This window comes from Falco rusticolus, chromosome 8, assembly GCF_015220075.1.
Source record: "Falco rusticolus isolate bFalRus1 chromosome 8, bFalRus1.pri, whole genome shotgun sequence".
Classification (NCBI taxonomy): Eukaryota; Metazoa; Chordata; class Aves; order Falconiformes; family Falconidae; genus Falco; species Falco rusticolus.
Window position 1 is genome coordinate 45,521,221 of NC_051194.1, and position 20,314 is coordinate 45,541,534.

General features: G+C 44.5%; 1 protein-coding gene across 4 annotated transcripts in view; it reads left to right on the plus strand.

Annotated features, from left to right (window-relative positions):
* MAP3K20 (mitogen-activated protein kinase kinase kinase 20) overlaps positions 1–20,314 on the plus strand; it is a 92,902-nt gene that overhangs the window by 68,772 nt on the left and 3,816 nt on the right. For all 4 annotated transcript variants that reach the window (XM_037396410.1, XM_037396412.1, XM_037396408.1 and 1 more), the window contains 8 exons: positions 1,322–1,366; positions 2,256–2,286; positions 2,406–2,545; positions 3,764–3,826; positions 4,810–4,902; positions 15,922–16,038; positions 17,597–17,671; positions 18,716–18,866. In XM_037396410.1, the coding sequence (XP_037252307.1) occupies positions 1,322–1,366; positions 2,256–2,286; positions 2,406–2,545; positions 3,764–3,826; positions 4,810–4,902; positions 15,922–16,038; positions 17,597–17,671; positions 18,716–18,866 (715 nt within the window). The remainder of the gene's footprint in view (positions 1–1,321; positions 1,367–2,255; positions 2,287–2,405; positions 2,546–3,763; positions 3,827–4,809; positions 4,903–15,921; positions 16,039–17,596; positions 17,672–18,715; positions 18,867–20,314) is intronic.

Consider the following 20,314-nt stretch of genomic DNA (forward strand, 5'->3'; position numbering starts at 1 on the left):
GGTTCAGCTGGTCTCATGGACAGTTTGTGCCCAGCAAGGTTTGGCTAAGACATGGATGGGGGAGGAGGAAGAGGATCTGAAGAGTCCGCAAAGTGGGGTGGGCAGCAAAAGGTCATAGATATGGAGGCAGAAGTCAAGGGGTGTTGGGCAGTCACAAGTCCTTCGGTGGGAGTTTCACGTGGATGCTGCACAGGGTGCTTCACAGCGGTGGCTGAAAGTTGTGGGCAGGTTGTGCTGGACCCTGGTCTCCTGGCTGGAGAGCTGGAGGCAGGTGGGGGGAGTGCCTGCCGGGGGGGTACGCTTGGCCTGTGGGTGGGGGCTGGAGGGGTCATAGGTGGCAGGGCTCTCCGGACGAGGTAACAAAGCCTTGGAGGCTGGTGGGTAACCGAGCTGAGTGTCTCATCAGTCAATGTGGTGTACATGGAATAAGTTTGCAACTGTGTCATGGTATTGAGCCTTTGGGAGATGCTGGTGGTTCGAATACATACCTACCAATTCATGTTACCCCTCTAGCCGGATAAAACTGCCAAGAAGGTGAAGCTTGGGATACCATGTGCTTGAATGAGTGAAATGGCAATCGGTATTATAGTGACATCTTCTCCTATGTCAGTTTTCAAATCATCCCAGAATTTCACCTAACGCAGCCGTTCTCCTGTCCATCCACTGTGGTTTCCTTGTGCTTCAAGCTGGAGTACCACAAAGTGTGCCCGGCAGGGGCTGCAGCACGGGAGGGGGCTGGGAAGCGCTGCACTCCTGCAGCCTCACGGGAGCGGTTACGAAGCATTGACAGAAACCAAAAGAGCCTTGTCTGTACAGGAAGACTAGCCACAGTGGCCCAAATCCAAAATCTGCTTGCCCTGCCATCTCATGATGGTTTTCCTTCCTTCTGCAGAAAATACCCATCATTCGGGAGAGAGTCATAATGACAGCGTTATTTTTATTGCAGAAATCAGGTGGTACCAAAGCTGTTGCAAAAGCAAAAGCCTTTGCATAGTGTCAGAGCTAAGAGGAGAGGCAGCTAAAGCATCCCGCTCCGTGGGATGGTTGACTTTTTCTTCCTAAATTGTTTCTATTGGAGATCTGCTGATAATTTTGCCTACGTAAAGTGATGGGATCGATTTAGCACCGTGCTGTTGGAGCCAGCCCATAGTCAGTGCGAGTCCAAGGGTTTAGTATGTCAGGGTGAGAGTCGCAGCCTAAAACCTTGCCCTTTGCTGGGGAAAAGGAACCAAATAAAACCAGCCACCAGAGTAAAATTTGGGTGGAGGGGGGGAGAAAAATGGTCAGACGGTTTTCTTTTCAATTCATATCTCTCACACAGTTGCTGCCCTCCTTTGATATTTGTGCATGGACCGAAGATGATGTGGTGAGTACTTTGTGTTCGTGCGGCCAGCGCTGCACTGCTGGAGCTCCAGCAAGTCACGGTGGGTTTGGAGGGAGGGAAAGCTGCATCAGAACATCTGGGTGAGATTTTACTGCTGTTTGTTTGGTGAAACGTGTACCAAAAAAGGTTTTTAAGTGACCAGGAGTAAATTAAGGACTCAAATGATCTTCATAAAACCACCACATTCTCCAATGTCCAGAAAACAGCGGGAGCTGGGAGCTGGGAGATGACACCTCTCTAAGCAAGACCTGTCCTGGACAGGACAAAATGGGTTCAAAGGTTTTGTCCCACTGTGTGCCACCAGAACGGCAACAAACTCTGAAAGAAAACTAAGGGTTTTTTAAGGGGTGTGGAAAATCCCTTTCATATAAAATAATGGCATTGAGTCTTTTTTACCTTTTTATTCAGTTAAAAGGCTAAACAAGAAACATCAGTGATTTATCTCTAGCAGAGTCATGTGTCATAGTGGTTTTAATGTCCCACCTAGCACCCTCCTTGTGTCGTGTGTCATGGGGTTGTTTGGCTAACGTTTGCTGAAGGACTGTCTGGAAAGCCAGTGCAAAAGTCAGAACAGCCCTGGCTCCTTAACTTCAGCCCTTTCAGCGTGTGACAGATGGCTGAGCTTCTGCTCTGGTCATTTCTGGTGTTCTTCATAACGGTAAACTGAGGAAGGTGGCTGTAAAATAGGAGGCAGTTTTAAAAAGCTGGGTAAAAGTAATCACCTTCTTTGGTGAATCTTGAGTCCTTTAACCCAAAGTGAGAAATATTTTTTAAGTTTTGTTTTTAAAAAAATGATTACTTGTGAACTCCAAATAACTGAAATACAGATTTTGATAGCGTGAACTTCAAGACTGATTCCTCTTTTTTGCAGTTTTTCTGGATGCAACAACTTACTAGAAAAGGTAAAAGCTGTTCATAAGTACCTTCATAATTCACATTTATGAATATACATACATTTGCTCATCTTTCTCCCTTCAGTAAAGCACCCTATGGATTTCTAAGTAACCTCTCTTATCTTAAGGCGATGCCTCTGGTGAAATGAGTGTGTATGCTAGCTTGTTTAAGGAACATCATATCACTGGGAAACGATTGCTTCTTCTGGAAGAAGAGGATTTAAAAGACATGGGAATTGTTGCCAGAGGACACATCATCCATTTGAAGGTATTTACCAGCATGTGTTTAATGTTGCAATAGGTCATAGTGTGAATATCAAGAAGGAGTCTATGAGTTTTCAGTAGTATTAATAAGCAAAAAAAGTTACGAAGTTGAATAGAGAACATATTTGGTATAAACCACCCCCCACCACCACCGCTACCCTGTCCCGAGTTACTGGTTTGTATGGATCTAGAACCAAAAGCAACCTGAGCATTGTATGAGGTATGGAACTGTGCTGTGGTCTTGATACTCCTCTGCAGTTCTTGGTTTTCCTGTGGGCTGGACTGTCAGTACTGCTGCAGATTTGCCTAGGACAGCCATTCTCCTGTCAGAAAGCTTTGGATATCTTCAGAGAGAGTTCTGCCCAAAGATTTCTATTCAGCTGAGGGAGAACAGATACGAAAACAGTTATTTGAACTGAAATCTCTGGAGTTCTTAACTTTCACATCTCATCTATATCTTAAAACATACTTTAACAAAACCCCATTAAACAACTTGAAAGCTGGTTGATGGCCAGGTTGCTTTGTTTTAAAAGCTTTGTTTCATGGTGGTTTAAATATCTTATGTTTGTAATGAGTTAAGAAAACATCGTGGCCTGGAAAATATGATCACGGCAGCAGTAATAGTATTAATACTGTAGCCACAGGAGAGAGTTCAGTTTCCTGGCAGTCAGCTTTGGAAAAGGATTTCTCTAGAAGCAGCATCTATAATTCTGTTGGGTCTCAATGATTTTATACCACAATTTACTAGTAAAGAGATACTTGTATCCTAATTGCTAGTCCTGCAAATTTAGCTTCATAAGTCACACAGCTTTATTCCCCTTCTGCTCATCAGCCATTTTTTCCATGCCACACACCGTTACTGATATATTTAATTTACATTTCCTACAGGGAAAAGTATTGAAACTTAATAAAGTCAATAATGCCCAAAATGAAATATTTCAGCTTCCTGGGTTGATTGAGCATAAATAAAAACAACCAAAACAACCCCCCAAACATCTCTTTCTCTGATTAAGCAGATCTGATTCTGAATGCGAAATGGGGCCGATCTACCGTGGCGGTTTCCAGAACAGGGCTGTATTTTAAACTCCTCTCACATACCCTAATGTATCCACAACGGAAAACAGTGCACACAGAGTTGCACTGGTTTTCATGCTGGTATTTGCAGTATGAGATACTGAATAACCCTCGTCTGATTTTGTTGGGTGTTTGTTTTTTTTTCTAGACTGCTATTGAGAAGTTAACCCATGACTACCTAAATCTGTTTCATTTTCCACCATTAATTAAGGCAAGTCTTGTTATCTACATAAGAAGTGCTTCTCGTGTTGGTATGAATACTTTACTGTTCTCACGTCTCACCATTCCTGCCATTTGTGGGGGCGTGATCCTGCAGAGGGTTGTGACAGATGTGGAGGGTCAACAGCAGCAATGGGTCACATCACAACAAGTAATAGAATAATAGTTTTTCAAGGAGGCTGTAAGATTTTATCATGGAACCAGTAGTATTAAATTGAAAGACTACTGGTTGAGATTCCTGTGCTGTCATTGATCAGAAATTACTCTTAAGAGCCCTTCCTCCAAACTGGTGCCACCAGCTGCTCACCACTGAAGAGCAGCAGGCCCCTGGCTTAGAGCGAGCCCATCATTCCTTAGGTAGTTAATGTTACAGGAGAGAAGAATGATTTAAGATGTCTGGTCACCCTTGTGTTAACCTGTTGGCTTTCTGGTATCAGTAGCAATAGCCTTGCAAAAGGGAGAGAGTGTCTGGGAACCTTGTGGTTGGCAGAGCGGATATTGCCTGATTTAATCTCATGAGCTAATCAAGCAGTTCTAGACCCCAAAGCCTGAAGTAGCTGTTTTAGTCATAATTTATTGCGCAGCTATAGAGGGAAATCCACTTAAAGTGAATTTACATACAGCGAAACACTGTTCCCTGAAGGGGAAAATGAAAGTTAGGGCTTCACCGCCGTGCCAGCTGCAATTCCAATGGCAGTGGCTGCCACGATGCTCACAGCAGTACTGTGCCGTGCCAGTGCGGCTCGCCCAGGAGCAGGCATCACGCAGCATCTCCCCACTGCGTGCCATGAACCCATGCAGAAGCCCTGGCCCCCCTCGGAGCAGCGCGGTCGGGGCAGAGGGATGGCCCCCTTTCTGCTGCCTGCCAGACTGGCAGCGCCCGAAAGGCAAAACCTTTCTGCCAGTGAAGGCCTTGCCTCTGTCTCCCAGCGGGTTGCAGTAGGTGTGGAGTCTCACAGTGCCTTTTTTTGGCAGGATTCTGCAGGTGGAGCCGAAGAAAACGTAGAGAAAGTAGTGAATCTTGAACTCGTTTTTGGTTACCACTTGAAGCCAGGAAGTGGTCCAAAGGTAAGCCGGGAGCGCTACGTTGGTTTGGTTGGTTAACAGTCACTGCCCAGAGGGTCCAGTATCTTCTGGACACAGAACGATAATTTGCGGCAAGAACCTTCCTGGCTGGCCAGCAGGGCTGCATTGGTGGTGGGGAGCCTGCTCCCCAGAGCAGGCGAGGAAGAAAGAGTGGCACAGAAAGCCTTGACTGAAAGCTTTTGTTTCTCCGTGAAGCATTTTTTTAATCGTAATTTTTGTAATTCAGGCTTTCACTTTGTTCCTTTATCCCGATGGGTGTGAAATAACAACCCATTTATGCAAAAAACCCGCCATTCACAGTTGGGCAGTGCTGTGCGCCTGATGTTAGTGGACAGACTATTACTTCAGTGTCGGCGGAAAGATGGTGTCTTTTTGTGCAACCAAGAGGGGGTTGGAAAATACATGGTGTGTGTGGCTGCTGGCTGGGGAGGACAGGACTGGTCCTGGCAGTGACTGTGTTCACTCATGGTGCTGGGGGAGGGAAGGGTAAGGGCAGCACATTGCAGGTGGCAAAACTACTGTGCAGCATCTGGTAAAAGGCAATTACCAGCATGGCACACCCTAATCAAACCTCAGCTCCAAGCCGAGCTGGTTCAAGGATCTGTGCTGGTTGCGCTCTGTGTAACAGGAGTGTTGACGACTCCAGATGTTCCAGCAAAGCATTTCCACTGCATTGTCTTTTCTCGAGAGCGAGGTTTGTCCCATGCTTTTTGTTTTCTTTATCCAGCCTGCCACGGACTCTGAGTTCAAGGGTTTTAGAATTAATCATCTATGTGGAAATGATGTGCAAAGCATTTCTGAGTTAGAGTCAGGGGTTGTGACAGCAGGATTTGTTTCCTTTTTGTATTTGACAAATCTGCATTGTGTGTCCACCCTAAACTTGTGGGTGGCTGACTTTCATCTTGTGTTATCTGGCTGCTTTGCTTTCAGGGCATATTGTTTGCAGAAGTCTCTTGATTTCTGTACTTGGTGGTGCTTGCAGAGAAAGCATTTAGGTTTGTACTTAGTAGGAACTTGGACTCGTACTGAAATCATTTCATCAATTTGAAAAAGCCTTTTGCTTTTTGTCTGGAGATTTCCTTTTTTTGTTTGTTTCTTTTATCCTAAGCACTTTTTTTTCTATGAAAATCTTCTCCATCACTATGTGAATTACTTAGACTGTCTCACTGTTCTTGAATGCATGTAGCTTGTGATGCTGTACAGCTGCTTTTTTGTAAATGTGCATCTTTCTCTCCAATGTGCAACTCTTCAAGGAACTTAAAAGTCCATAAATAGCTTGTATCTCCCTTCCATTTCCAGTATGGATTGTGTGCCGTAGTGCAGGGAGGTGGACAGCTCTCCCCAGGAAAGAGCAAGAGGAGTGAACAGACCTCTGAGTGTTGGAGAGGAATTAAGGTTGCACTAAAGCCAGCTAAGTTTGATGACAAGTATATATTTTAGCCATGATGGCAAAATTGGCAAATATGACAGTGTGCCAGAGTCTGCAGGACAGAAACTGAACTGCTACGGGAGAACAGGGCTAGCTCGGTGGCCCGGCACAGTGCCAACATAGCTTTGCAGGTGTCTGACATGCCAACTGAGAACGCTTCTTTTTTTTTTGTCCTGCCTTCCCCGTGACCTCCTAATTGGTCCTCTGCTCTGTGTGCTCTCAGGCCCCTTCCTAAGGAAGCCATTCCCTCCGAAGCGGTGGTGCGCCAGGCATGCCTTCCCTGGCATCTGCCCTGCACAGCACCCGTGTCCCTGATGCTGTTCCAGGGAATGTGCAAGTTGAGTTTATCTGGGCTGGAAACTTCTGTCCTATATCTGCTTATTAATGCATACCTGCCTTTAAAGATGTTGCAGCTAAGCCAGTTTTAAAACGTGGACTGGAAGCAGTAGATCAACTGAGCTTTTGGGCAAGATGCTAGGGCCAACATGAGCAGGATCATTTGCATTAAACATAACACTAACGAAGACTGGTGTGATACTACAATACAGAAAATTTGGCTAGTTTGCTGCTTTGAAAATCCCTGGATACAATCTTCTAGCTCCCCTAGAGGCTGCTTTAAGCCAGCTACTGCTGCCATCCAGATTTGTTCTAAAATGATTTGGAGATACTGGGTAAACCAGGATCGAAGGGTTTAAACTTCTTTTACTGTTCTGTTTTTGTAAAAGAGTGGTGCCTGTTCCTGTAAAAGTAGGTCAGCAGAAGCACTTGGGATTGTACCTTCCACCATCTTTATAGCTAAAAAGCTGGCCTACATCAGTTTAAAAATAAATTTCTCAAAGGAACTTTACCCTAATCAGTCCCTGTAACCAGCTGCCTAGCTAAGAAGCCTTTCTCCTGTTTTAGCCATGAGAAAAGAGAGGCTATAAGCTCAAATCTGGGTTACAAGTTGAGAACATGTGTTCCCTGGGTGATGCACAGGCTGCTGGACCTGCGTGCGTCAGGGGAGGTTATTGGGCTCGGCTGGGCGCTGGTGCAGCACAGCAGGAAGGGCTGCGCACAGGGGGACAGGTCACACCGGGAGGTGTTACCCCAGGCTGGCGCTGCGCTGCTCTCCTGGACTGAGTTCCCCTCAGTGATTGTAGTGCATCTCCTGGTGTAGTGGCACCTGGAAGCCAGCCCGTCCACACGCTCGGAAGGGGCTCTGCCAAAGTGTGGGACAGGATGGACACCTGGGACAAGCGCACGCTCCTGATCCAAGCTAAAGCTCTGGCGTGAGCGCAGCCTTGGTGTGCAGCACGATGTACTGCGAGGCCACGGGGCGTTAAAGTGCTGGCTGAGCTGGTCCAGGACCCAGAAACCCTTTGGTGGGCGCAGGTTTAATTCAGATGCGTTGGCTGGTCATAGCACAGCCCCATCTCGGGTGTGAAGGTGGTTCCGTGGGGCACAGGTGGCTGCTCCTGGTGCTGCAGCGAGCCCTGGTAGCACAGCCAGCGCACCTGCTGCGTAAGCAGGCACAAACTTGAGGGCTGTAGGAACGGCAGTGCCTTTTAGCAGGGATCCTGATGAATGTACCTCAGGATGGCATTTGCATGTTCAGCCTTGTCTGTACGCTGAATGCAATGTTGACTTCCCAGTACGCAACTTTACCAGCCTCAGATTTGTTATCTAATTTAAACTGCATCTTCTAGTGGGATTGTGTTGGTTTCCACCAGCTGACAGATGCAGTCATTTCATTACAGTTTCCTTTCCTTTTTAGCTGCATCTTTGGAGGTGATGAAAGCTCAGTTGACCTTTGTGCTCTCCGAATGCATCAGGAGTGAGTGCTGCAAAGCTAACCTGGTTTTTAGAGGTTTCTTTTCCAACTCTTGTAGTTTGAGTTATGTGGTTATTTCCATTCACTTCCTTTTAATGACCTTTCTGTACACAATTCCCACTGAGCTGAAAGATGATAGTTTTAGACATTTTATATGATTTTTTTCCCACAAATTAAAAAAAAAAGGGGGGGACACACACCAATTAACTCCAAGATACCAAAGAGGGTAAAAAAACAAACCCTGGCAATTGTGGCTTGAGCTGATTTGCAGAACTGCAGAGGGAATTTTCAATGGCTTTCTCATCCTGGGTGGCTCATTAAAATTTCCCAATCAGGGAAAGGTGTCTGAGCTGTGTCAGCTCCACACTGATGAATCACCCAACCCCTTAAGATGGATGGTTCACAGTCTTTTTGTCTCCTGTTGATGCGTTCTTTAGTTTTGGTCCTCAAAAGGGCAGATTTCACCATGCCTTTGAATGTTTTCATTTTTTACCGAGTGTGGCACAATGTGACCTATATCCAAACACAAAGCCTTGCAGTGGGCTCACCATTTTGCCTTATTTTTCCCCAGTTTCCTCTCCCTCCATTTGACAAGCTGAGGAGCAAAGGCTCTTCAAAACCATCTGCTAACTGTGTGAACTATTTTCTAGCCTTGAATATCCAAACTGGGATATATTTTAATGCTATTATTTAAATGTTCAAAAGTGAATGTAATATTAAGGCTAATTTAGAGAGACGTTGTGACCAGCTCCTCATGTGGACAACCCTGGGCTGGCAAAATGCAGGCAGTACCAGACAAAATGGTAACTGGAATGCAGTTTCACAAGTGTTCAAGAGCATTTCTGCTGCTTCTGCCTCTTCACCCTCCCACTACATCAACAGGCACGAAACCTTTCTTTACTTTCTTAAAAATAATTCCTACTTCAGACAGATGAGATATAACATCACCAGTTTAATTTGCCCCTTACAGAGGAAAAATTACTCCTCACCTTGCAAATGTGGCAAAAAATAAAGCAAGGGCCAAGGTCTAAAATTTAAAATTCCAGTTTTGTAGGTTTTCACTCGTATATATTCCCCATGCTCTATAGGTATATTAACCCACTTCAGTAAGTAAAGCTGGCAGAGGAACTGGTTTTATCTGACCCTTCCTTTGCAAAATATTTGCAAGTACCTTGACTTCCTAACATGGAGTTGTTTAGCCTCACCTCAAAACCTCTTCTAAAGCCTCTCTCTTTAATTACATCTGAAAGCACAAAGCTCAAAGCTACTAAAGCCTAACAGTTGATGCAAGAATCAGAGTAGCTGTGTTTGTCACTTTCACAGATTTGCTCCTATTCCAGTAAGCAGTCAGTAAAGGGGTAAATACTTTGTGAAGAAAAAGTAATAGCTAAGCTGTAAAATAAAATCACAGCCATGTTTAAATATAAGCAGCACCATTAAGAATTGGTTAATGTAGTCCACCAAGGAGGTGGATCAGTGGTAGGGTGTTAGAAGTTTAGTGCAGGTGGTCTGAATTCCTTGTATTATTTTTTTTCAAGAGACTTTTCGGGACCATGTATTGTTTTTACACAAGGTGGAGCTGGTATAACTCCATCGCCTCCACTTGGATTGCTCCAGCTGTAGCATCCATGTGTAACTGAGGTGAAAGTCAAGCCAACACCTTTTAAAATCATTGTGTAGGCGGCGCTGAGCCAGGGATTCCCATCAGAAATGATTCCATAATCCTGCAGAGGTGTATAGACTTTTCAGCTAGGTAATTTGCTCAGCTGAATTTCTAGACTTTTTAATCTCAAGCTTTATTTTCATACCTTGGCCACTCTGAATTAGCTTGCTGCCTTTCACACACGGCCCCTCACGTGTACAGCCTCAGTCACGGGTATATCTGTGGAAGCACGGGCAGGTCGCAGTGGTCTGGACGCTTGGAATGCCCCCTCCAGCCAGAAGCCTGGAAGAGGAGTCACACGTGTGGGAAGTGCCCAGCGGCCCTGCCATGCCTTTCCTGAGCTCCTGCACACCCTTGTCCCCGCAGCTGACATCCCGTCCTGTGGGGCTGCAAACCACCGTGTGTGAGCTGCAGCCTCGGCAGGCCCCCCCTGTCAGCGGGGCCATGGTGCCAGCACAGCTCCATCGCGCTGCTCCCACGAGCAGTCCCCAGGGAACGCCAGCGGAGGATGGGGCTGGCTCAGACGGCACAGGAGGGCACCTGCGCAGCACCCAGGGAAGGGACTTGTGTCTTCCATGCTTCCACCTTTCCAATCCCGCTGTTGCACACAGGCGGCTCATGTGGATGGTGATGCCTGTGGCCGTGGCAGTCCTCTTCTGCGGGACCGCCATCATCGCAGAGCTCTCCGTCTGGGCTGCTACAGCCCACTTCCCTTGGGTGCCAGCGCCCAGCACGCAGTGGGTCCCAGTGTTTACCGTTGCGCTCCCCCCATGCGGCACGGCACGGCACATCGCCGCGCAGCGCTGGATGTCAGAGGAAGGTGCTGTCGGGACGGGTGTGCTGGTTCCAGGCGGCCTGCGTGGGTGTTGGAAAGGCCTCGTGCTTCTCCTGGCAAAGCCTCTGCCAGCGGCGCCTGTTGCCTTGTGGAGGAGTAAGGGCTCTGGCTTTCGGAGAAGGCACCCGGGCAACTGATAACATAAATATATCTTGCGCTTGCTTTGTTTCTGTATGTTTTAAGACCATCTCTCTCGGAAGGCCTCCCCTCCGCCCCTGTTTTTTTCTGCCTGCACAGCTGAAACAAAACCGGCGGTGGAGCCACCTTCTCTTGCAGGAGCCCGGCTGGCAGCAGCCTGCCCTGACCTGAGACACCAGCCATTGTTAAGGGTATAACACATTTACATATTTTGCAATAAAACATCAGTTATTTGCATTACTGTGTCAAGTTTTATTTGATTCTTTCACCTAAAAATGACTCATTTTCCTTTCTTGTATTTTAAAAACCAACTACTCTAAGCTTGTTTGAGAATAATCAAAAATTGCCCATTTAGCTAGAAGTCATTTTCTTTTCAAAAGGCAAATGTTATTTAATCTTTCAGCTGTTCATTGTGCCATCATAAATACTTTCTTTTCAGCACAGTTGTGGGGACTGAAATGAGCCCACTAATTGCCTCCCATTTCGACTGACATGTGGTGGTTTAGTGGAAAGAGAACACAGCGGGGAGAAGGAAATAGGAGGCTGAGAAAATGAGAGCTAATTATTTTCACTGCCTCATGTCAGGCTCTGTGTCAGCCTTGTTTTTACAAACTGGAAGGTTTAGCACTAAATAAAACAAACTGGCGTCATGTTTTTATATACTGGCAGTGTCATGGAAGCAGCTGCACATCTCAAAGACAATATAATGCCTGCATTCGCATGGACACCATCTGACAGCCACTGTGAGCCACTGCTAATGAGGATATCACAGTGGTGCCAAGTGAAAGGTGCTGAATTATGTATGATTCTTCATCAGTGCAGCAATAGTCCTGTACATCATTATGAGACATTGTTTTGCTGAAGAGATTAAAACATTCTTAGTTCCAGACCCTGCAACCTATACACGCTACAAGAGGTTATTAATGGAATTTTTAGGGAGAGTTTCTTGTGGATTTCTTTTTGGTTAAAAATATCTCATGGGACAAAGCCATGGTGGGTCATGACACTATATATATAAAGAAGAGAAGCAAATTAACCGTAATTGTGTTATCTTCCTTTAAATCCAGAATAATAAAATATAGTGTAGCAGGGTGATACATAATGATAAATAACCCAAGTGCTGTCACTGGATGTTCAACTCTAATGCCTTTAAAACAGCAGGTTTCAGCAGCTGAGATAGATAATAGCTAAGAATGTAAAGGAGCTTCTGGGGACCTAAATCATCAACATGCTACTACTTTTAGTACCAGCATGACCAACATTTTTTTCGTATTTGTTTCATCTTGCGTTACATCTTACTTTTCTTCTAATATTCAGTTGCCTGCTACGATGCCGTTTCCATTTTTTCTTCAATCTTAAAAAAAAAAAAAAGAAGAAGAAAAAAAAAAGGTTTATTGCAACCACTGATTTTAAAATAATCCTGGATTTGGGCCTCCTTGAAAAACGGGGTGTCTCCCCAGCCAGAGTTTTTAAGCTGTTGTTGCAGGAGACATGTTTGTTGTTTAAAGCCTGTGCCTGATTTTCGTTTCCCTTTCCATTTTTGTTGCAGGCGCTAGCACATATGGGGTTAAAGTATTGTCACCACGGTGAGCTGGAGACTTAATTTTTAAAGAGTTCATGTTTTTCTGTTTTGAAGCTGGGGAGAGGTGGCTCAAAATACATGTATGATTTGCTTTTCTACAATCATTTGCAGAGGCTGCTGATTTATTTGCTTTGTCAAAGTGTTATTTGGAAATGTTTTTCACACAAAGTTTTGCTGGTTGTGTCTCTCCGTTCTTAAACTGGGGTGTGTTTTTTTAAACAAAAAGCTGAAATTCTTTATTTCAATCAAAATGGAGCAGGTACATATTGGGAGGGATTTTAATGCTTGAATTACAAGATGTCTAGGGAAATCTCTTTGAAGGACTTGTATAAGTACATTTATCAACCAGACCTTTTGAACAAGCCATTTCCAAATTATTTTCCCACATACATCTGGTACTAAATAGAGTCTCGATCCAAGAAATCTTACGACTTCAATTCAAAGAATTGAAAGACGTATACTTGATTATTCTAGCCAATTTTTTTGCTTAAGTAGCTAAGTGTCTCTTTCCTATTTGTTGCTAAATAAGAACCTAAAACTCGATCGGAAACCAGGGAAATATATCCCTTTCTGCCGCACACAAATCTCACATTAGTAACTGTGTGGTTGAACAAAATTATTACCAAGTTTGTAAAACAAGTAGCCACCTACCTATCTCAGATATTTCCCAAGTGCCTTGATTGAAAGTCACCTAGCTGGTGTCTTTTCTCCTTCCTTCCTTCCTTCTTTCTTTCTGTCTTTTCTATCTTTTCTCTTTTTCTCCCAGCCTCCCCTTCCCTTTCTCTCCCCTCTTTATTTCCCTGCCTGCCATTCTGTCGTTTTCTCTCTCCTTTCCTCTGATGATTTCACAGCAACACAATATGAACATCTTTCTAAATAAAACAAGACACGTATTCTTGAGCGACCAGAGAAGGTGTGCTTAGTGTGGTAATTTGCCTTTTTGGTATCTGTGCGGTGTGGCTGGAGAGGACTCCAAGGAGGACTGAAGGTTTGGGGGCTGGATCTGAAGGACAGGAGAGTGTATTCCTTTCTCTGAAGCTGCAGTTGGGCACTGGAGAAGGCGGTGTTTGTGCAGGGCTCGAGCATCCACAGCTGCGTGGGGCAGCCTGATTCGTTACTGCACGGAGCGGGCTCCTGCGTGCGTGGCGGAGCCGGCGAGGGCCGGGCACGGGCAGGGGCCCGCAGCCTGCCAGACCCTGGATTTACACAGCTTGTCAGCCTTTTCTTTAGAGGTGGTCGTGTGATTTATGTTGTTTATTAAAATGAGCTCACGTTTGTCAGATCTATAGGAAGGGTCTGTAGAGAGATGTGAGTGAACAGCACAAAATCCTGAGTTGTGAGGGCACAGGAGCCCTGGCACAAAGCGTAGCTCTGGCTCTCGGGTGCTTGGCACTGGTTTCACAGCAGGAGATGCGCTGAATTAACTGGAGGGTAGTATTTTATGTCAATGTTTTGTTCTTTCCTTGGCTCAGGTGTTTTTGTAAAACTTAGAAATGTCACCAAGTGCCTTGTCTCTAATCTCAGGTTTGATCTGCAATAGGAAATCCAGGTAGCATGAATTTAGGAAGTCCTGCAAAAACGTCTGGCAACAAAGACGGTGGTGCAGGTTGAGGAGCACAATCTGAGAGGCGAGGAGGAGCCAAAGACAACTCGCCTTGCTGTTGCTGTCCAGTTACATAGCGCCTGTGGTCCTCAGCCAGCATCAGGGCCAGTGTGTCATGCTCTTCCTACCTGGGAAGAGACAGGCTTAACCCTAGGTTAGCTCATACCCAAAAAAGCAGGGGAGAAAAGGGACATGCAAAGAGATACAGTCCATGATTAGGAAACGGGGGCACAAGGCAACTTCGGCACCTTGTCAGATTGTGCAGGAAGCTGATGGTAGAACTGGAAACTGAACTTGGTGCCTCCGAGTCTCGGTCTGATACCCTGACCGCTGGACCACAGTTCCCATCACTCAAACGTGCACCGGGGTGATGCAAAAACCAATTCACACGTCCACTCTGCTCATAAAATGTGGAAGCTTTCAATGGGGACAGATGGACACACAGGGCCAAATGCTTTCATAAGCATAATTTGTTGTTGCGGTTCGGAAATGATTATACTCCAGTTTTCTTTCATCTTGGAATTGCCAATTCAATGCCTGATTGAAAGCTTTGAGACTTCTGAGGGCTGAGCTCCTACGTTACATTTATGAGAGATGCACGTGCAAACACTAGCAGATAATCGCATGTGCGAACGGATACTTTTTAGGCTGCTGTACGTTTGTGTGTGCAAATAACTGCTTACGCAAGCCTTTGACCCTAAGCGGCCATCTGTGTCCCCATTGAAAGTTTTTTGCATTTTCTGTGCAGAATTGAGGAGAAGACTGCCTCCCACAAATGCTGAGACCGCACCTGCCTGGCTGGTGGCACGCGGCGGGGACAGAGCCTCCTGAACCCCTGGCGTGTCTGGAGGAGCTCCTTGTCTGAGGGGCAGATCCCTCCTGTCTGCATGGAGGTGGAGACACTCTGCTTCACTGCAGCCTCTGTTGTCCCTCAGGGGACCGATTTTTGGAGGAGCTCAGTGCACCGGACCGTATCTAACCCCCAAAGCACCTGCCAGGCACACCAGCGGATGTCGGCTGGTTTGCACCACGGACAGGCAGTTGCCAGTCCCCAGTGGGAGCCTCCCTGGGCACAGGCACAAACCTTGGTCCCAGCACCTAGCCTGCATGGGATGTCCTGCAGGATGCTGCCAGAGCTGTCAGCTTCTGTAGGCTCACACCCATGCAAAGTGTTGGATGTTGGCCCCACATTCAGCTCATAGGATTATTTAAGGATACCTTTCATTGCTTTGGTTTATTAGATTCACTATGGTTATTTTCTAAGCTGAGCTTGCTTATAATTAATAGTGCAGTTGAGGTGAGCAGAAGTTGCTGCCTAGTGCTTTGCTGGGCACTCGGTATCTGAAGTAACTGAGCTGTGATAACCAGCTCACCCTCCTGTCCATTATCTGAGCAACTGTCTTAACGGTGTTTCACAGACCCTCTGGTCATTCGTTCCTGGGTTCACCAGGAAGGTGTCCCTGGGGCTGGCTGCCAGCACTGGCTGTGACCCCACGTGACGGCTCCCACCGCTGCCCTGTGCCTCCACCGCCACGCGGGTGGGCAGAGCTCCCGCGCCGCTCACGTGAATGGGCTGTCTGGCCAGGTGGGTGAAGCCACTGTCCTCCTGGTGGCTCCCTTCAGGAGATCCACACCTCTGAAGACATCCAGACCTGTCCACGTAGCGACTGTCTCTCGGGCTGAGCTAGGAGGAAAGCAAACAAGAGAACCTGAGGGTTTTCCAGTATCAACACTTTTACTGGAAAACATGCATGTCCTAAAATATGTATAAGTTCCTTATCTTTCTCCTTGGGTTATTTTTTGCCTCCATATATTGAGGATTAGGTTTTGGGTTGTTTTGGCTTTTGGTTTTGTTTCATTTTGTTGTTGTTGTTGTTGTTGGTTTTTTTTTTTAATTTGTATTCTAACAATCCAGCATTCTTTTTTTATTATTCATAGGATTGTAAATGGAAAATGTACATGGAGATGGACGGGGATGAAATTGCAATAACCTACATAAAAGATGTGACATTCAACACTAACCTACCTGATGTAGAGATTTTAAAGATGACAAAGGTATTTACAGCCTTAAAGCTTTCACGAATTCACAGATCTCAAACAAAGACATTAAAATACCACAGCAGTCGACTTTTGTGCTTTCGGAAGCTCAATCTCTTGACAGCTTTTAAATAAAATGCACATTTTAAACAGATTTGTATCATAATAGGAGTTAGGTATTTTGGTTCTCTTTTAAGCTGACAATAATGTTAACAATAGAAAAATAAGAGAAGGAACTAATTTATATTTTCTTGTTTTAATTCCATGTTATATCCTCTGAATTTATTACCACTTTTAAAGAAAAGAATGTTCAAAAAATTACTTTCCTTTTCAAGAGAAAAAAGCTGATTTAAATGTTCCAGTTTGAAACTTGATGTGATTTGTCTGGGTTGGGGTTTTTTTCCTCTCTTTATCTTTTTTTGACATGGTTTCAGAACTTTTACGTGGTTCTAAAACTCCCTCTTTCATGCAACAATGGGTTGCAAAGACTGAAACCCATCAACAGACAGTACAGCACTGAACATCTGCAATTCAGTGTCACTGGGCATTTTACCTTATTTCAGAACCTGCCTGCAAATATTTACCAGCCAGCATTTAGACTGCTTTTACCGTAAGCAACAGAGGCTTTGTAAATGCAGAGGGTATTCTGTTTGCTGATATTTTAATTGTTTGGTTTTGTTAATGTGCTCCACTTCATAACAGCTAACAAAATAAATTTCTAAATGAAAAAGTATACAGTTTGATTACTAATTAGAATGCTGCTCCACTGTGCACTGATAAAAACCCTCAAACTCCTGAATGCTTTTATCTGTGATTTTTTTTGGCAAAATTTTGGTGGAACCTTGGTTATTTTTTCTAAAGGAAAAACTGAAAATCAGATTCTCAACAGTCAGAACTTTAAGGAAAATGTAAGAGATGAGTACTTGCCAAGAAGTATTCTAATATTTAATTCACACTAGTACTATGTTTATAGTTAGTGATTTCTGGAACAACACCTGTGATTTTTTAAACTACTACTACTATTGTTGTTGTTGTTGTTATTATTATTATTATTATTATTTTGCAAAATACTTTTCTCTTTAATTTTCAACTTAGACATTTTAATTTTTTCCTTTAAAAAAAAGGCTTACAGTTATATAAACTAACAGCTAGATACAATAACATTAATTTTTCACATACTTCAATGTGTATTTCACATACTTCAACTTTTATATCTGTCAGTGAACACCTCTGAGACTCTCTAGATATTTGTTCTTGCTGGCCTCTGTAAGTCTAGCAGAAAAGAACTGTACATGCACAATAATGAAAAAGGTTTATGCCCCCATGAAAACATTACACATTGTCTTACCTCCTGTCTGTTATTTATAGAAATCTCTTCTCAGTTTCCTTTGGTAAACAAGGAAGTAAATAATTCCTAAATGTATTGCTTTGTCTCATAAGATTTAAAGAAAAGTAGTGCTGTTAACAATACAGAAACGGATGAAAAAAGCAGATGTTAAAAATATCTTTAGGGTATTTCAGAAACAAGTCAGGAGATGAAGAGCACCTTATAAAACTCCTAACATGTTTTTTTCAGCCACCGTTTGTGATGGAGAAATGGATTGTGGGGATAGAAGAACACCAGTCTGTTGAATGTGTTGTTACATATGAGGTAAGCTCTAAGAAACAAATTAAAGAAGTGTTTATCCAAGATAAAACCTACATGGGAGGTGTGGAAATAGCATCCTTTGGCTTTGTTATATCCTATAATCAAGTCTCAGCAGCCTGTAATTAATTGTAAAATCTAAAGTTCAGAGCAAAAGCTGAATAAGGTTTACAGAGACAACATCCTCAGCCTGCTGCCTGGGACGGCTCTTTTTCTCAAGGACGAAAACTCCTTTTGCTTGAAGGGTAATGGCAGTGTTGTTTGCATTACTTGAAGAGACTGGTTTTTTACCTTTTCAGTGAAGTGCTAATTAGGAGAGCAGAGAAGCAACAGGATAAGAAAGAAAGTGAAAAGTCAAAAGTAAAATAAGATAAAATGAAACCAGGAATAGAATTTAAAGTGATAGAAGTTAGTCTTTGTAAAAGGAGTTTGCGGTTAATTACAAATGTGCTTCTATAGAGACCAATGGTGTTTGTCACAAGGAGGCTAATCACTGGGATTCCAGCTCTGTCCTGAGCAGGGATTCAAGAAGTGATGGAGAGACAGAGAAATCCGGGACCTCACTTGTCTGTCTCAGAAGTGGAGAACAGTAGTTTTCTTTCAGCCTGAAGTTTCTCGCAAGAGTCATAGGTTCTTGACAGCAAATTGAAGAGCTTGATACTCCAGGAAAGTTTTGTGGAGGGTCCCCCCGCAAAGATACCTGCTTAGTCCTACCTCTTTTAGCAGAAAGCACTGCCTGTTTGATGCTCACATTAATATAACTAGTAAAATATCTTTTTGTGTTTGTAGAGGAAGGCCTTCAGATCTTTCCTCCACATGGTACATGAATTGAAACAGTTATTCACTACCACATTTTTAGCATAATCACAAAATACCAGCCAAAATTATCTAGTCTAAAAATACTTGAGGACTGGCTGAGTGGTTTTGCAAAACAGACTCTATATTGAAAATGCTGCTGCTGCTCGGGCACTAGTGGAAGTTCCCTCTTAGGAGAGCTTAGTGGGTTGTGTGTTATTATGTCCTCATGCTTGTTGTGTCCTTCCTGAGCAGAGTGATGTTAGAGCTCCCAAAACCACCAGGCACGTCCAAGCTATCTGCTGGAGCAAGGTGAAAGCGCAGGACGAGGTTGAGACAGTGCAGCTCATGATCCAAACCTCGCTCCCCAACTCGGAGGGGAATTCACGGAGCAGATCCAACTCAAGTAAGACAATACATGCAAACTTCATTGCTGATGTCATGTCGTGGTTTAACCCCAGCCAGTAACTAAGTACCATGCAGCCACCTGGAGGGATGGGGAGGAGAGTCGGAAAGGAATGTAAAACTCAAGTGTTGGTATAAGTACAATTTAATAATTGAAATAAAATAAAACAAAACCAATAATAATTATAATAATAACAGTTATCATGAAAAGGAGGGAGAAGGGGAGAGGAATGGAATCCAAAGGGAAGGGAGAAAGAAAACAAGTGATGCACAATACAACTGCTTCCCACTGGCTGTTTTGAGGATTTGGGGAGCCAGTGCTTTCAGCAGCTTTTATCCTGGCTTCCTTTCCCTGCAATGCAAATTCAGCAGGAGTGCTTTGGCCAGCTCCTTCCTCCTGCTCTTGGCCACCCAGCACACAGGGAGCTATGCACAGATGTTGTGCTTGGATACAGAGCCCTTCCTGGAAGAGATGTTTGGGTGCAGATTGCTCTTGGTCTGGCCAGTGCTCTTGCAGAGGGGGACACACATACCAAGGCTGTAGCCTCAGAAACTGCACATGGGTTGGCAAAAAGTCCGCTGTGGGTGATACGCTGTTCTGACAGGTACATGCTGCCAGCCTGGCAGACCCCATAGTGCTCCTGATGTCCTGCTGTCTGCGAGGAGGAGTGAAGTCTTCTTCCACAGCTCAGCCTGCCCGTTTGAACCAGCCCTGGTTCATCATTATCTGACTCTGGAATAGTGTTTGGTTATGGCTTCTGGGGCTTGACTTGTTCAGTGAGATACATTTAATAATACAGTGGGCTTTATGCTGCAGTCTTCATTTCCTAACTAAAGTATGCTACTCACATAGTCAAACTCAACTCAGTTGACTCTAGCACAGTTCTTCCTTTAAGATCTGCTGTTCTTTTTGTAAAGGTGTTTGTTAACCAAAGCTGTGTTTCTGATTGAGTTCACAGAAATGTTTGGGTTGGGACAGCTGAGGGGCAGCACAGGAGCTGGAACAAAATACCCGTCAGCGGAGGGTGAATTTCTCTGATTTTACACTACTGCCAAATGTAGAATGGTCTTGAGAATTGAGAGGTGCTGGGTTTTGACTACTAACACATCTAAAATGGATGGTCTTATTCCTAAGCCATTGTGATCCTTTAGCAACACAAGTGTGTTCGGTAATGCAGATGGGACCTAAAGCATGTCCTAAAAGATACATTTTCACTGTGGATTAGCTCTGCTGATGGAGATTACCCTAGTTTCAGGGTGATGAGCCGTACAGCCATACCAAAGTGTGGTAGTTGGCTCTGCCACAGTAAGCTGGGCTGCTTTCATTTTTTTGCAGCAAGCAGTGGGAGGGCTTTGTCTGTCTGTCCTTTTGGCACATGGAGGAGTTACAAGAAGGCACTAATATATTGTCGGCACCCAAGTGGATAGGCATGGTTCAGAGGAGGTGGG